Genomic DNA, 18,012 nt, shown 5'->3' with positions numbered 1-18,012 from the left:
GTGGGGGCACTTAGGGGCTCACATTGGGACATGTTTCATCTGAGATGCTGAGAGGCATACGGAAGTCCTCTAGCTGGCAACTGAACTCTATTTGGAATTTAGAAAAGATCTGGGATGGAAGTAAAAAGTCAGGAGCCACCCAAGAAGTAAAACTGGAAAAAGAAGAGAAGGCGGCCCAGGGCTAAGTCATACGAAGCTAATTAAGATACACACTAAAAGGAAAAAAGGAGGCGGCGGGGGAACTACGATAGGTTTCCACAATTTATGAGGAATGTAGCTAAAAAAACAAATTAGTTGGCCGGGCGTGGTGGCTCACGCCTTTAATTCCAGCACTTTGGAAGGCCGAGGCGGGGCGGATCACCTGAGGTTGGGAGTTCGAGACCAGCCTGGGCAACATGGTAAAACCCTGTCTCTACCAAAACCACAAAATTAGCCAGATGTGGTGGTGTATGCCTGTGATTCCAGCTACTTGGGAGGCTAAGGCAGAAGAATCGCTTGAACCCGGAGGCGGAGGTTGCAGTGAGCCAAGATCGTGCCATTGCACTCCAGCCTGGGCAACAAGAGCAAAACTCCGTCTCAAAAAAAAAAAAAAAAAAAAAAAAAATTAGTTGCTTCAACAGTTATCTGGCTTGAGGCTTGTCAAAGCCCTTCCAGATCCACATGGGTCAGTGCTCTGCACGAGGCAGACACTTCCTGAATGCCAGGCATGTCACCATCCGAGGGAAACACAAATAGGTGTGAAGAGAGTGAAATGCACAGCAACAATCACTTGGGGAGACTAATGCAGAGGGCAGGGGCTGGGGTGTAACAGCCATGCACCCGCATGCTTTGTAGACAGACATGTTCAACTGTGCCCAAAGGCAATTTCAGCTACTCCAAGGCATTTCTTTGACAAATTAGTCGAATCTGGCAATTTCTTCTCAGGAGGTGGAGGTGCAGGGAGAGGGAGAATGAGATGCAAGTTAAGTGTAACAGAGGCTGGACACTCCTAGAAGACAAGGCTCAGACTGCAGCACAGACTGCCCAAGCTTGACTGGGGGCTCTTCAGGTGCTGACATCCCCTCGAAAGCCAGCACCTGTGGGTTTTTTGCAGACATGCACAGGGGAAGGCTCCCGGTGACTCGATATGTTCTTGGCAGGTGCGCCTGGCTCTCCAAGTTCCAGGACAGCAGCCAGTGGTTACAGATAGATCTGAAGGAGATCAAGGTGATTTCAGGGATCCTCACCCAGGGTCGCTGTGACATCGATGAGTGGATGACCAAGTACAGCGTGCAGTACAGGACCGAAGAGCACCTGAACTGGATTTACTATAAGGACCAGACTGGAAACAACCGGGTAAGTTGGGCTTATCCCAAACCACCTTCAGCTCACAGCCTCTGTGGCTTCTCCGCCTGTCCCTGTGCTCCTGTTGCTGTCCTCTGTCAGAGCACTGACTCTGCGGCACGGTGGGTCATCTGCGCTTTCCCCCACAATGTGTTATGCCCTCTTTCCTTGTCTTGCCTTGATGTCCAGCAGTTTGCAAATGAGTGCCACTCTTAGGTGCAAAAAAAATTGTGTCTGAGTTTCCATATCAGTAGACAGTTGCCTGAATTCTTAAGACTGACCATTTAGACCGTTTCAACTCACTGGATCATTGAACACACTTTGCTTCACAGGTGTGGTCTGATGTTACTGATGTGGGTAGACAATCGTCCATTTATATAGAGGTGGCCTCTCCTATTGTTTGAGACTGACAGAGGGGAGCCTTTTGAGAACCTAGCAAGTAGCCATTAGCTAAATGGTTAAAAGACTTCACCAGCACACACAAAGAGGAACTTGAACCTTCGGGCAACTCCATATCCTATTAATCTTTGTGGATTGAGACCGAAGTTGTCTTCACCATACACTAAACACAGTAGGCTTCTGACTATAGATATATAGATTTGCTATGAATAAAAATGAATTTAAAACTCACTAGCTCTTCGGAAATGTTAAACATCCTTTTGTCTAAGAGTAGGAAATCCCCAGGCTAATTTCGACATTTAATCAGGTTAAGTAGACATGTACAGCTGAGATTCAGAAGGCTTTGTAAGTCTCTGATGACAGTTTGTACAGCAAGACATTCATGGGTTGTTTCAAGGAGTTTGAACACAATAGGAAAAACCATCTTGATACTTGGATGTTTCATTTCATTTTTATTCTTACTAGCTGGCTTCTCCAAAAGACAGAATTTTTTCAAGCCCTGTGCTTCTGAAGGTCTTGAAGGTTCTTTGCAAAGAAGCACTTCACCCCTGCACTTGTGCAATCTGGTGGGGCCTGTTCCACCTTTCTGTCTCTTCACCTGGCTCCTGACTTGAATAGGCTCAAGCACAAATTGCAATAGAGAGGGGGGTGTGGAGCGGTGCCACTGTGAAGAAAGGCAAGAACATGGCAGACGAGGCTCTTCCCGTTTTGTGGATGGATGGGGCCAAATGCAACAGCCAGATATTTTCAGGAGACGATCCCAGAAGGAAATGAAATGTCCTAGTGGCATCAGGCAGAGCGCCCTGACTTGGAAGAGGGCAAGGGATGATTTATTTGGAAACAGCGTCAAACATCCACAGCATGTTTTTATGTTACATCTTTCTTTTTTTTATTTTTTTTTTTTTTTTTTTTTTTTTTGAGACGGAGATTCACTCATGTTACCCAGGCTGGAGTGCAATGGCGCGGCCTCAGCTCACCGCAACCTCGCCTCCTGGGTTCAGGCAATTCTCCTGCCTCAGCCTCCTGAGTAGCCGGGACTACAGGCACGTGCCACCATGCCCAGCTAATTTTTTGTATTTTTAGTAGAGACGGGGTTTCACCGTGTTGACCAGGATGGTCTCTATCTCTTGACCTCGTGATCCACCCGCCTCGGCCTCCCAAAGTGCTGGGATTACAGGTGTGAGCCACCGCGCCCGGCACATCTTTCAAAACATTAAGCAAATTCCCTTTCTCTCTACTCTGGCACCACCTTCCCCTTTCCAGAATCTTTGAGTTTTTATATCTTTTTTTTTTTTTTTTTTGAGATGGAGTCTTGCTCTGTTGCCCAGGCTGGAGTGCAGTGGTGCTCTCTCAGCTCACTGCAACCTCCGCCTCCCAGGTTCAAGCAATTCTCCTGCCTCAGCCCCCAGAGTAGCTGGGATTACAGGTACCCGCCACCGTGCCTGGCTAATTTTTTTTTTTGTATTTTTAGTAGAGATGGGGTTATTGATGTAGGTAGAGAATTGTCCATTTATACGTGGTGTGTTGGCCAGGCTGGTCTCGAACTCCTGATCTCAAGCAATCCACCCGCCTCTGCCTCCCAAAGTGCTGGGATTACAGGCATGAGCCACTACACCCGGCCAAGTTTTTATGTCTTTTTAAAAAAACATTTTCCAAGTTGAAAAGGTTCATCACTTGTATCAAAGTAGGAACACACATTTAAGCTTTGGCTTACAAATCCCGAGCCAAGCATGGGTTTTCACTTGAGCCCTAATTTGGATACCTTTAGAACATGTAAGTGTGATGTGGGCCTTTTCAAAATGTCAAAATGCAAAGGACAAAAACTCAAAAGCAATGAGTCAAGAGGCATTTTCTAACAGCGCCCTCCAATAGAAGTTTCTGTGATGATGGAAATGTTCACATCTGTAGTGTCCAATATGGTGGCCACTGGTCACATGTAGCTATTGGCCACTTGAAATGTGGCTAATATGACTAAGGTACTGAATTTTTTTTTTTTTTCAAGATGGAGTCTTGCTCTTATTGCCCAGGCTGGAGTGCAGTGGTGCGATCTTGGCTCACTGCAACCTCCACCTCCCAGGTTCAAGTGAGTCTCCTGCCTCAGCCTCCTGAGTAGCTGGGATTACAGGCATGTGCCACCATGTCCAGCTAATTTTGTATTTTTAGTAGAGATAGGGTTTCTCCATTTTGGTCAGGCGGTCTTCAACTCCTGACCTCAGATGATCCACTGGCCTCAGCCTCCCAAAGTGCTGGGATTACAGGTGTGAGCCACCACCACACCTGGCCAGAACTGAATTTTTATCTAATTTTAATGAATTTAAATGTAAACAGACATATTGGCTAGTGGCCACCCTATGGGATGGTGCAGTTCCAGATGTCCTGAGCATGGAGGTGTGATGACAATCACTCAAGGTTGGATTTTAGGGAGCACCTGCAAACTCTCTGTGCTTTAACCACTTTCTAATCCTTCCACAGTCAAAAGCTGGGGCTAGCTCCAGAAAGGAATCCTTCTTCCTTTTCCCTCTTCTGATGTCGGTGACAGGATTTCCTCCATCTCTCTAGGTCTTCTATGGCAACTCGGACCGCACCTCCACAGTTCAGAACCTGCTGCGGCCCCCCATCATCTCCCGTTTCATCCGCCTCATCCCACTAGGCTGGCATGTCCGCATTGCCATCCGGATGGAGCTGCTGGAGTGTGTCAGCAAGTGTGCCTGACACTCAGCTCGGCTCGGCGCCTGCCTGGGGCTGACAGGCACACAGTGGGCCCGTAGGAGACCCCTGACACACCACCAGGGTGGACAGGGCTATATTTCACAAAGGAATTTTAACTGCAGTACAGGGTAGAGAATGTTGCTTCTTTTTTTAAGATATAGTTTTCTGATTTCAATGAAATAAAAATAAGCTTATTCCCCACTCAGGGCCAGAGAAAGTCAGAACAAAGAAAATGTCCCCGAAACCAATTTTCTTACAGAAGCCTAAGTAGCAGGGGTAATTTGCTGCTCACTTCTTTGTCTCAGTGACACTATGAAAGGTGCAGTCTCAGGAGAACACAAAGCAGCCCCGATAATTTGAAAAGTCCTTTGCTTTACCACATTCAAGACAAAAACAGTTTCCTAAAGCCTGGCTTCGAATGCAGAAGGGAGCAGTTCCTCCTAGTTAAGTTTCCACTAAATCATCGCCAAAGAGGACTTCACAGCCCTGGGGAGGCAGCTGAGAGTCTCCAGGGTGACTGGGTGGCAGAGATAAGTACGGTGGGTGAGGGTCCCCGTGCCCTGAGAGGCTGTACATTACAAATGACCAAAAGCTCAAGGTAGGGGAGGTCTCTCTGCTCGCAGTTCTTACCTTCAAGGTGGTCTGGGCTTCCACCCCCACCAACCCATGGATCAGGGAGGGTCCAGAGCTTCCTTTACACACAGCTCCATTCTACAATCCATTCCTGCAAATTCCCCGTGTCTGTGATCCCCATTTAGGTGATCACACAGCACAGGTTGCACATCTAAGTATATGTAGGGACCCCAAATGACCATAACGCAGCACAATTGCCCTTTACCTAGGGCTACCATTTCCCAGCAAACTAAACATATTTTGAGAACAGCCGGCCCAGGAGCTACCACTGGCTACTCAGAGGCCCATTAGATCGCTACAGGCTTAGTAGGAAGTGGGAAGGACTCACATCATAAAAGGGACCACGTGGCTTTTTCCCTGAAAGCTTCTCGCCCTCTACCTTCCGCCTTGCAACAGGCAAACTGCGCCTGCTCCTGAAAAGCCCTCTGGGAAGCAGTGGACCTCACCTTCGCTTCCTGGAGGCGGCGCCTTAGATTGAGAGGCCTCATTGGCCACTTAGAGCCCAGCCTGAGTTTCCAGGCCCCTCCCTGGGAGAGGCTGTTAAACACCGGGGAGGGGCAGGAGAGGTATATGGAGAGGAGGTGGTGGAATGAGAGTATGAGGCTGCTCCAAAGACTGTCCTGGCCCTAGACACAGGGTAGCCTTTGCTAGCAGCTCATTTCCGAGTTACTTTTCATTTTCAAATGCCAAGGCAAGTGACTAGACTCGCGCTAACACAGTCCTGGACAACACATTCACCTTCTCTGTGAACAGGCAGCCTTCTAAAAGCCCCAGATATCCTCCTTAATGTTTTGGGGGCTCAATTATTTCATATGCATCCCAGCATCATTCAAATCCCCATGCTGTATGCTTGAACGTCGGAAAACGCTTTTTTCCCTGCCCAATCTTCTCTCAAATATAAACATATCACACAGCGGGGGAAAATCCTATCCCTGGCCTTAGGACACAGGAAAAATCTATTTTGGACAGAAATGCCTGAACAGAGACGCTTATTTGGAAAGGTGAATTAACTTTGGCCACGACATGGACTGTCAGACAAAATGGCAGTATCCTAAGAGTTAAGGACTTCCATAACCGGCACATCAAACAGAGGAGTCAAGAGAGTGCAGTTCAGGGAAAAAGGAAAGGAGGAAACTGAGGCAGGGAAAAATGTTCTCCAAATAATTGTTCATGTTGGAAACTTTTGTAATGGCTTTATTGAAATTTAAGTTCACATACAATTTGTATCCATTTAAAGTGTACAATTTGATGACTTTTGGTATATTCAGAGTTGTGCAACCATTATCACTAGATCAATTTTAGAAAATTTATCACCCCAAAGAGAAATCCTGCACCCATCAGCCATCACTCCCCAACCCATCAGCCACCCCAAGCCCTCTGTAACCACAACTCTACTGTCTCTATAGATTGGCTCATTCTGGACGTTTTCCATAAATGAAATCATATAGTATGTGGGATTTCGTGACTGGCTTCTTTCACTTAGCACAGTGTCTTAAAGTTCATCCACGTTGTAACATGTGTATCACTATGTCACTCCTTATTGCTGAACATCATTGTTCAGTATCATGTCAAGACCACATTGTTATTTATCCATTCATCCATTGATGGATATTTGGGTTTCCACTCTAGCTATTATGAACAATGCTGCTATGAATTTGTGTCTAAGTTTTTGTGTGGATGTGTGTTTTCATTTATCGTGGGTATACACCTAGGAGTAAAATTGCTGGAACACACGGTCTCTCTTGTTTAATCTTTGGAGGAACTATCATCCCAAGTGGCTGCATTATTTTACGTTTCCACCAGCATTGTATGAGGCTTCTACTTTCTCTACATCCTCAGCAACACTTGTTACTGTCCATCTTTGATTATACCCATCCTAGTATGTGTGAAGTTGCATCTCACTGTGGTTTTGATTAGCATTTCCCTAGTGACTAATGATGTTGAGCATCTTTTCATATGGTTACTGGCCATTTGCACATCTTTGGAGAAATGTCTATTCAGATCCTCTGCCCATTTTAAATCGGCTTACAACTTACTGAGTTTAAGAATTCTTTGTATATTCTAGGTATAATTCCCTTTTTGGATATGACTTGCAAATATTTTCTCCCATTCTGTGGATTTTTAAAAATCCTCTTGATAGAGTCCTCTGAGGCACAAATTTTTAAATATTTGATGAAGTCCAATGTGTTTTTCTCTTTGCTTGTGCTTTTGGTGTCATATCTGAGAAACCACTGCCAAATTCAAGGTCATGAAGATTTAACCCTGTGTTTTCTTCTACGAGTTTTATAGTTCTACTTCTTACATTTAGATCTTTGGTCCATTTTGAGTTAATTTTTGTATACGGTGTGAAATAGGAGTCCGACCTCATTCTTTTGCATGTGGATATCCAGTTGTCCCACCACCATTTGCTGAAAAGACAATTCTTTCCCCCATTATGATCTTGGCACCCTTGTAAAAAACCAATTGACTGTAATTGTGAGAGGGTTTATTTCTGGACTCCAAATTCTATTACCTCACTTTATTCATTACTGTAGCTTTGTAGTATTGAAATTGGGGCATGTGGGTCCTCCAACTTCGGTCTTCAGGATTGTTTTGGCTATTCTGGGTTCCTTGAATTTCCATATGAATTACAACTAACTTGTTCATCATTGCAAGAAGCCAGCTGGGATTTCACATTGGAAACCACTCAATACTTCAGAATTTAATAAACAATAAGATATACGATTCATAAGACATTTATCTGCAGGTAATTTGCTTACAACAGCATATTATATACTTCATTCAATTCATGACAGAATGTATAAAAAGTAAAACTTTTACTGAGGGAAATCTGAAGCCTAACAGAATCTTGCTGTCAAACACACAAACTATGCTTCAGTGTCATTTCTTTTGTGGGGGAAACTTTCAAATTAAAAATTATACGTAACATAGGAAAAACTCACTCTTATTTTAACAGCTTTACTTTTATTTTTATAAATGCTGGAGCGCGGTCTACACTGGAGGAGATTTTTTTAAAATTGCAGTAAAATATACACAACATTTGCAGATTTTTAAATAATTAAATGAAATGTTATGAACAAAGAAGTAGCATTAAGTGTTGCCAATATTAAGAAAAAAAATCTGAGCTGATTCAGGTACTCAGTGTGGGAGGAGGTTACTTGGACAAAGCAAAGGTATTTCCAGATAGAGGCACTGCTATGAATCCATTCTCAGAGCCCAGAAGATTGCACCCCTAAAGTGACCCTCGAAATGGATGCTCACAGAAGCCTGCCTTTCTGTCCACTTGGGGCTTGGTTGCAAAGGCCTACTGACAAAAGCTTACAAGGGCTGTCACTTCCCCTGTGGTCCCAAGAGTAGTTCCATGCCGGGTCATTCTTAAGCCCAACCTTACAGGGCTGATATGAAGAGCAAATAGGATACGTGCATCTAAAGGGCTTTGTGGCCACCTACTAAGCTCCTGTTCAACTGGCATTCAAGATTCAGTGATATTCCTTCTCAATTTCCTGAAACTGCCAGTTGGGGCAGAAATAATAGCAATAATATTTTATAATAGCAATCATGTTATAATAGCTCATATTTCTTGAGACTCTGTCAAGTGCTCTGTTGCAGGTTATTATCTCATTAAATCTTCACAACAACACTGAGGTAGGTACTGTGATTACCTCCATTTAAAGATAAGGAAATTGAGTCACATGAGATGTAGGAAATGGAGCCAGGATTCCACCCAGCCACCTGACTCTAGATATCCTAGGCTTTTTTAAAAAAAATTGATTTTTGAGATGGCATCTCGCTCTGTCACCCAGGCTGAAGTGTAGTGGTATGATCTTGACTCACTGCAACCTCTGCCTTTTGGGTTCAAGTGACTCTCCTGCCTTAGTCTCCTGAGTAGCTGGGATTACAGGCATGCATCACCATGCCCAGCTAATTTTTGTATTTTTAGTACAGACAGGGTTTCTCCATGTTGGCCAGGCTGGTGTCAAACTTCTGACTTCAGGTGATCTGCCCACCTCAGCCTACCACAGTGCTGGGATTATAGGCATGAGCCACCGCACCTGGCCTGATCCTGGGCTTTCTAAACCACATCCCCAGATGGCCTCCAGTGACTTCTTTCAATGAAATGTTCTATTCTCAAATCACATCAATTACCACCTGTAAGGAAAGGGGATGAAAGCTGGCACATAAATTGTTGTGAGCTTTTAGAAAAGAATATGTTATACATTGTGGGGACTTATTGCCTGCTCTAATTAGTACACTTATTCCATCAGTGTAGATAGCCATTTCTGTTACCCTTTCCTTCACTTGACTAAGTTGTCTTTATTTCTGCACCTAGAGTAAACTTTAGGCAAAGTTCTTAATATACTCTTGTGTTGGAAACTGTTTTTGAAATTTGAAATGTGGAGTTACTTGAATAAACCTGAATTACTAAAGAGAAACAATACTGACCATGACCACCGTTATGCTCCATGTCAGTTTCCATACATGGAGATGCAGTGACTTTTAAGGGTATATGGGCTTTACAATTAACATATTCAGCTTCAAATCCTGGCCTTGCCACTTCCAAACTGGGTGACCTTGGGCAAGTTAATGTCAAGTATGGAAATCTGTTTCCTCATTTACAAAAAGGGGATAATAATAGTACCTGTTTCACTGGGTTGTTGTGAAAAAAAAAAATAATAATAAAAGCAAAACACTTGGGCATTGTGCCTGGCCATAGTAAGTGCTATGAACATTAAAAAGTGTAAGCACCAAATACTTTGATTCAGTCTTGTTAAGTGTATAGTTTAAAGCACAGGCCATAAGTTTCCATGTCACTTAAGGAGACAGAGTGAAAAACTGATTGACACAGTACTTTTAAGAACGGAAAGCACTGACTTTTAGCTTCTACCCTTTGTTTAGAAAGACAAAGAAAACTGGAGAATATTTTATATATGTTAGCACAAAATTTAAGTTCTTTCTCTCCTGATTGAACATGTACTTGGTTGGTCTTACCCTAAATGATGAAACTGAGGGCCTAACACAGGAGTTAGTAAACTATGGCCTGTGTCTATATGTAAAGTTTTATGGGACCACAGCCACACTCGCCGATTTACATATCATCTATGCAGCTTCTGCACTACAAAGGCAGAGCTGAGTAGTGGTGACAGGAACCTGATGGGCCACAGAGCCCCCAGTATTCATCATCTGGCCTTTTAAAGAAAAAGCTTGCCCACTTCTCCTCTAGAATGAAAAAACCCTTATTACGCTGTCCATCTTTGCTTTCTCCATAGCACCTAGCACAAGATCGGCCTCTCTTCCCATCCTCCTCAAACTACCACATGAGTATCTAGCAACGTGCAAAGGTGACAACACTCAAGTATAAAAGAAACCAAAGTTTTCAAAATGCCATAAGGGGAAAAAAGCTTTATAAATAGGAAAACAAAGATCAACATTGTTAAGTTACAGGATTTGCCTTGTTTTACATTAATTTCTGTCTCTTAAACTGATTACAACCTCAAAGGCCCATCATCCCTCATTTGAATTTGAATGCATTCTTTCTTCCCAAGAAGGAACTAAAACGCAGTTAAACGTGGAAGGACCACAGTGCTCAAGATTGGGACGGCCTGGCAGTCACATCAGTCAGTGCAAAATCTGCATTTTATTAAAGACATTTGGGAAGATCCATTCAAAAATACATTGTGCTCAGTAAAAATTAACCATTTCATGCTGATAATGAAGGTTATCACGGAGTAGATATTTGTGTAATATTTACAGCAACAATAGAAATTTTACATAAGTTTAGAATGGAATTACATGCCAGAAAAAACTTGATAAGATGTACCAACACATGATACAAAGAGTTATAGAAACACCTTACAAATGGTTCATAATTCACTTGTGAGGATTTAAGTATTCAACACTTTAAATTCATTTTGGATTCAAAAATTAAAAAGATTAACAATCACATCATACCCTTGCCACAGTAAAAAGTATGGAATTACACTTTATATAATGGATTATAAAGTCTGTGCAATTAAGAATTTCCAATGAATCTTCATCTACCACATACTAGATGTCACATCGTTGTGGCTTATCCCTATTTTTAAGAATGAACAGGGTCTCAATGTCACCCTGCCCTGTGTCTTCTGAGATACCACCTTCAAGCTTACAAGAGACTGAAGAAGCTCTGAATAGTTAGCTAAGTATATACAGAATAACTACCTGAATTCAAAATGGCACAAAGCAATTCTTGGAGATAGAAATTTGGGGCAATGATTTTGTTTGGTTTGTTTTTGTTAATCAATCCAAGTTTACAGTGAGAATTTACTTCTTTTAATCACCGTATTACCCCTCTAGCCTGACTCTATCGGTGACCAAAGAGTAAACAAGGGGAGGGAAACAGAATGAGGGCCAGAATCAACTGTGTATCTCTAGAGAAAACAGGTCTCTGCAAGCTTTGCTTTCCATTTTGGAAAACCTAAGCCGTGCTAGAGAACTTACACATTCTCCGGGAGGGTAAGCATCTTTTCGTTTTGTTTTTCCATGAAACTCTACAGAGTTCAAACTGGAGCTTTTGACAATTCTGGCAATAAACACTTTAGTCCCCACAACAGAGACAAAAGTCAAGGCATTTACCTTTTCTATTCCTGGGTTTCTTCTGATTAGACCTGAAGCAGAGGACTAGGACAAGCTGTCTACACCTGAAAGAAATCAGATCAGACTTTTGGGAAAGTAAAATCCCCAACCAAAGGAAGTCCTGAGGAATTCTTAGCAGTCTGTCAAAACAGAGGGGATGGAGGAACAGATAAGGCCTCTTTCTCCCTGATACTCTGTGTTGGAAGAATAACGAACAAGGCAACTTCTAATCTGCATACAACATGGAGACTGATTTTCAGATTCCAAAGGAGGATCAAAATAGGACCCAAGGATCAAATGGGGTTTCGAGAGCTTAACCTTGTGGGAAATGAAGGGCCTTGGAAGTGAAACTAGTTTCACGGCTGCAGTTTTCCTGGTCCTACAAATCCAGCGTGCCAACTATTACAATTTTTTTCTGGCAAAATGAGACAAACTTCCCTTAAATTTGGGAGTAAACAGTGGATGAATGAAAATGCAAGGCAGGTCATGATCATATTTAATAGCCTACAGTAAGTACACAGAAAGGTGGGGTCAGTGCCCGGAGAGGAGAAAGTGGAGCCAAGACCAAGCCTAACGCTGATGAATGAACAAACCACTGTGGGAAATGAAGATTCATGTAGTAACTGGCTCACACGAAAGCCTACCATTTGTATAGTACATTCAATTCACAAAGAAAAGATAGAATCAAAGGGGGCAGCAGGCTCAGAGTTTCCTAGCCACCCCACTTCTCCCACATCACATGTATGCAGATAGATGAGGGATTTCATTTTCTTGCATGGTTTCTTACTCATCGTTTCAGAGACAGAATTTTTCATCGGCTGAACCAGACCTCAAGATATTCTGTATCTCAGTTGGTCAAGAAGCAAAAGGAAGAAATCATAACTGCTTACAAGTTTGGTTTCTGGTTATTTTTGTAAGCCAGGCTTTTAAGTCTGAGAGGACTTTCTTGTGAGATTCTGGCCCTGGGAATTCGTGACAGGACACTTAAAACCTTTGTACTATCTTTTTTTTTGTACCTTTGTACTATGTCCCCTTTCAAAAAAAACAAAACAAAACCAGAATTGTGGTTTGTTTAAACTATAAATAAGTTTTCTCTGCCTACACACTTTCTTAGTGATGAACTGAAGGAGGCAAGGAAATATCTCACTATTTTCTGACTTGGTTCAGTGTACCCTACCGCATTCCAAGTTCACAAAAGTATCAGTCTGTGGATCTTAGAACCCACACAGAGCTCAATATCCCACTATCATGCAGGAGGTAACGAACTTCTAGGCAGAAAAGCAATGCTCTCCAGGAAATATGTTCTGACCAGCAGAGAACGTGCAGATTTACTGAGTCCCAGCCGAGCTCCAGCACTGAATCACACTGAGCCACTGCCCTTGCTGAAAGAGTTCAGTCACCACCAGGTCCTAGGTGAACAGAAATGGACAGATCTTTCTACACACTTGAAAAGTAATCCTCTGGCCTTTGAAAAAAAGCTGTACACTATGAGTCATTCTCAATAATACATGGCTAGAAGAAAATAAATGGCTTTTTTCCTTATTTACTCTAAAGACTAGTTTAAGAAGTGAGGATACTATGATCTTAACTAAGAGGGGCTGGAAAGGGAAAATGGGATAGCATTTCCTAGTATAGTCCACTAATTTTCAGATTAGGAACATGCTAAACTGGCTAACTCTACAACCACAACATACTTTATAATACACGGCATGACTAGAGACTGACCAGCATAGCTCTGAGCTTAGAAGTAAAGTACAACTGCGTAAGGTGAATCTTAAAGCATGTTTTAAAACAGATTTAACCAAAGCATACAGCACAAATACTTCTATAACAGCCACATCACAACCACCAATACAGACTTTTTTGCTTCTAATTGGTCTGCCATATGCTAATATATGTAAAGAGCTATTAAATGACTTGAATAAAAAACAAAGACATTTTCTTTTGGGAGACACAGCTAAAAGCCATGGATGCCTTTGAGCAGTTGGTAAAAATCATGCCAATCTGCCAGGCTGTTGCTTGCTTCTAAATATAAGCCTCGTGGCTCTATGAAAGATTTTCTAAGGATGCTAACCTAGAATTTAAGTTCTCCAACACCTATAAAGTAACTCTGGTCTCCTCCCAAAGTATGCACCTTTTAGCAGGCCCAAGACAATGGAAACGAACAACAGGATTCCAAGGATTCAGGAACAGTGGTAGAAGACTCTTAAGAGAATGTGATATTGAAGAATTCATACCTGCAGTACTGCAGCCTGGACAGAACAAGGACAGAGCCAAGCTCTGCAGACTGGTGGGCTTGGATGGTGTAGGGCAGGGTTTCTCAACCTCAGCACTAGTGGTGCCTGGGGCTGGACCACTGTTTGTTTGGGGGACTGTCCTGGACATGGCAGGATGTTTAGCAGCACCCCTGGCCTCTACTCACTAGATGCCAGTAGCATACCATCACCCCCAGCTGTGACAACCCAATGCCCCCAGACATTGCCAAATATGTCCCTGGGGGCAAATCTGCCCCTAGTTGAGAACCACTGCTGTAGAGTCAGCTCACTTGAGCCCCTCAGCATGAAGCACTCCCTTTCGGTCTTGGGCTCTAGAAAGAGGCTAAATTTTAGAGCAAGACCAAACAAGGTTCAGTTAAAGTTTATTTAGAACTTTCAGAGAAGAAAAACGAGGACGGCAGAGAAATAAAGGTAGAAAAACAGTGAAGCAGAGTTTCTTTTCCAAAGGAAATCAGTGATACTTTCATAAAAGTAACATAAGCTTTCATTCACCCTTTTTCTTCTTTAGGAAGTTAGGGCCAATAATAGGACATGGATGTCATAAATTCCCCTTCCTAAAGAAATGGCACAATTTTCTGACTTTAAATCAAGTCCTTTCTATCACGGATGGCAATCTTTGTGATGTCAATAATTCTTCATCAACAAGAGGGGAAAACAACAGTTAAAAGCTAAGAGAGGGCCCATAAGGTCTGCGAGAAAACTTTATCGTCCCCCCCCTCCGTGAGCAGGAAGAGAATTGTATGCTAGAAATGCAGATTGTAGTTCACTTACAGCTTATTGGATGAAAAGTCAGAACAGACAAAAGCTGAGAAGAGGATTAAAGAGCTACCTCAAACACTGGTTGAAAACATTTGTAGATATCTGTAGGTATTTTCTGGCTCAAATCTGGGAATGTACAAAAAGTACGTATTGACTCTTCAGCAATTAGGTTTACTTTGCTCTAGGTACGAAGGCAAAAATGCTAGCCCTTCTTTGAAGAACCACTATGAATAGAAATGTTCTGCAAACATCTGAGATCCCAGTGTTAGCAAGGATGACAACATGGGAAACCAGCCCCTAGGTGACAACGAGTCTCAAATGCCACAGCATGGCAGCGGGACCGTGCAGTTCCTAAGCGCATAGCACAGTGAGAAGTCTTTCCAGAGAAAAAAGTGTAGTTTCTGGTTTGCAAGGGGGAATACAAGGTAGAGATCTAATATGAAAAAGAAGAGTTAAATACACACCCTTTTAGAGTCATTAGTGTCCAGGCAAAACTGCTGATGATCCACCTCACTTGTATCATCAAGCAGCTGCCTGGGAAAAGCCAGAACTCAGAGCTACCCACTGAACTGGTAAAAGAAGTAAGACAGAAAAAGAACTAAAGAGCATGCAAAACTATTGATTTGAGTCAAATTGTTTCAGTAATAGTACCCAGTCGAGTTTCATTTTAGTGCCTATTATACTTATTAGAATTAAATAAAAAGCACCTTAAAATAACTTATCTATATAATCAATACACATTATAGTATTTATATAAAAATGCAATATATGCACAATTTAAGCTTCAAGGAAACTAGGACCTTAGTCTTTATAATCTTCATAATCATCAGAGCTATGATGCTCAAAATCTGGGGGGAGGGTTAACAGTAACAGCACATTTCGATTATAGCTGACTTGACTCAGGGGCTGACACTCAGAATTTGAGGACAAGTAATAAATATGAGACGTTATCTCTTTGAGGGGTGGGAGGGACCTTTAAAAGTATTATTGCTAAGAGACTACTTCCAATAATCTACTACTACTGATAGATGATGGTGCTGAGGTGATTTCCCTCAAGGATGGCCCAGAGGCATGGCAGGGTAACACTTGATGGCCAAATTTGATGATACTCAGGAGTAACATGGGAGCTGAAAGAGATCAGATGAGGGGAAGATAGGTCCTGTTCTGATGGGAGTGTGTATGTAACAGGTGTGCATGAAAATCTTGTCATAAATGGACAGCCCCAGGAAGAAAAAAATGGATACAACAATTTTTTCTCTCTCTGGAATCACTCCAGGAGCCTTTTAAATATGGTACTGGAGAGAGCAATAGCAAAAAAAGCATTCAGAAATAGAAATGCCACACGTATATCTCACACCCCATCAGCCAAGAGTCTCCAGGACAGTGGACAGTATTCAGGAGCATAGAGCTGGTTTGCAAGATCTGCAGACAGGTACCTCTTATGACCTCACAACAAGGAATGTTCACTGGCAAATCTTTGGTCTATGCTCTACACTAATGCTAAGTGGAAGAGCACATTCTCTCTACAAAGACCCATGAGTAACACCTCAATCTGTTCTCCCCTGTGTGCAAGTAATGTCCCTGGACACAAACAGGAACCAAGAGTGTGAGGACGGAAACCAGGCCTGCTGGAATTCTCACTGGCCAATTACTTTCTCCCCTGCAGGTTTGGAAAGAGATGCTGCACTTTGTCTGCTACCAAGGATCATGTCTAGAGGCTACTGCTGGGGCCTAAAAGTTGAGCAAAGTTCATACTGTTACAGTCACATGTAGCCACGATTCAACTCCCTTTATTAGAAGTATAATACTCACTTCATATCACAAATGTATAAAAATATGGCAGATAGTGTCATAACGATACTTTCTTTAAATGAATATATTTATAAAACAGATATTTACCATATATATATTTATATATAGAATAAAATACTCCTGATGCAATATATAAATGTTACTGTTTAGTTTTTATAGAAACTACCGTAGCTGTCCCACTGCTTCACAATGTTTCAAACAGCTCAAAATAACTTTACATTATAACATAAAAGATATGATTATAACAGTACAATATTAATTATAAATAAATGTTACAAATCCTATCAAATATGGAAGTTTAGAAAACAATTTAAGACATACAGTTCATCTGCTAACCCTTCAAAGGGATACTCTTAGATTACAATAAACCCCACATTTAGTCTAGGCAGAAAAAAATATGTAGTAAGGGCATCGGTCAACACGACTTTCCTATCCCTTGCAGTGCCAGGACACATCCTGGCGTTCCCAAGTTCAACAGAGATTGCACTAAAGCTGGAATGTAAGGGGGAGAAACTGGAAAGAATTTCTTCTTCCTCAATGGCACACTCTATCCATTCTCACACAGACCTGTGGGGAGTGGCGATCCCTAAGGAACTCCTGTGGCTCTAAGATCCCTGACTAGCGTTTGTGGCCGCAAGGAGCTCGACGGCCCCACACATGCATATTGCACACACCTTCATAAAGCTGAAAATATTGGCTCACCACCTGGCCCGGCCCATGCCCCAAGCCCAGCCCACCCTTCCCCACCCCTCCCCACTCGCTTGCCTGCCCACCCCTCCCCACACCAGCACAAATTACAAGGCTGTCTCTTTTAAATCATTCAGATTTGGCATTCGTGATCGATTTGTTCTGTTATAGGGGTGCCCATTTGGCCCACTCTTGGCACCCAGCTGTTCAGAGTAGGAAGGGCCCTCTGTGGCACTCCTGGTCACAGAGGACACGTGCCAACCAGGATCCATCTGACCTGGCAGCTGGAGGGCTGGCCTGCCCTTCGGTGCTGGCTCCTGCCGGATGTTGCTGCTCCCGCTAGAGGCCTGGCTCAAGGGGTGAATCCGAATTTCTGAGAAGGAATTTTTGGTTTGTTGAGCTGTTAAGGGCTGGAAGCGGGGATCTGAGGAAGCCGGGTGATTCGAGGTGGAAGAGAGATGTAACAACTTGCGCAGTGATTTTAATGGCTGGCTCTGAAAGCAAGCATGAGAATACACACGGGATTCAAGTTAGAGTGACCATAAGGCTGGGAGGGAAGGGGGCTTAGATCTGAGGTGACTGGGCGTGGCCAGGAAGGGCAAGCTTGTGCGAGGTGGAGACAGTCCAGCCATATCTGTGCTTCTGGTTTTCTTCAAACAAGATTGTATTAGTCTTTAATGGAAAAACCTAGAAATCTAGACAAGACATACAGAGCTGGTACACCAGCCAGTCAAACGCCCAGGCTCATTTACCTGGTTGCATCCTATCTCTAACCAGGGGATCTCATGCTTCAACCAGCAGG

At 42.9% G+C, this 18,012-nt stretch overlaps 2 protein-coding genes across 6 annotated transcripts in view; one reads left to right on the top strand and one right to left on the bottom strand.

The window, feature by feature from the left end:
* The window catches only part of RS1 (retinoschisin 1), a 30,200-nt gene extending 23,475 nt beyond the window's left edge, over positions 1-6,725 (top strand). For both annotated transcript variants that reach the window (XM_032286026.1, XM_032286027.1), the window contains 2 exons: positions 1,140-1,335; positions 4,282-6,725. In XM_032286026.1, coding sequence (XP_032141917.1) covers positions 1,140-1,335; positions 4,282-4,434 — 349 coding nt within the window. In that variant the 3' untranslated portion in view covers positions 4,435-6,725. The remainder of the gene's footprint in view (positions 1-1,139; positions 1,336-4,281) is intronic.
* The window catches only part of CDKL5 (cyclin dependent kinase like 5), a 209,824-nt gene that overhangs the window by 8,048 nt on the left and 183,764 nt on the right, over positions 1-18,012 (bottom strand). For 3 of the 4 annotated variants that reach the window (XM_032286023.1, XM_032286022.1, XM_032286024.1), the window contains one exon: positions 10,450-17,704. In XM_032286023.1, coding sequence (XP_032141914.1) covers positions 17,318-17,704 — 387 coding nt within the window. In that variant the 3' untranslated portion in view covers positions 10,450-17,317. Of the gene's footprint in view, positions 1-10,449; positions 17,705-18,012 lie in introns of those variants that run through there. The other variant, XM_032286025.1, reaches the window with a different exon arrangement.

The sequence above is a fragment of the Sapajus apella genome, unplaced genomic scaffold, assembly GCF_009761245.1.
Source record: "Sapajus apella isolate SASKATOON/1434 unplaced genomic scaffold, GSC_monkey_1.0 scaffold17, whole genome shotgun sequence".
In the NCBI taxonomy this organism is placed as follows: domain Eukaryota; kingdom Metazoa; phylum Chordata; class Mammalia; order Primates; family Cebidae; genus Sapajus; species Sapajus apella.
This window is presented reverse-complemented; position numbering and strand designations above follow the sequence as displayed.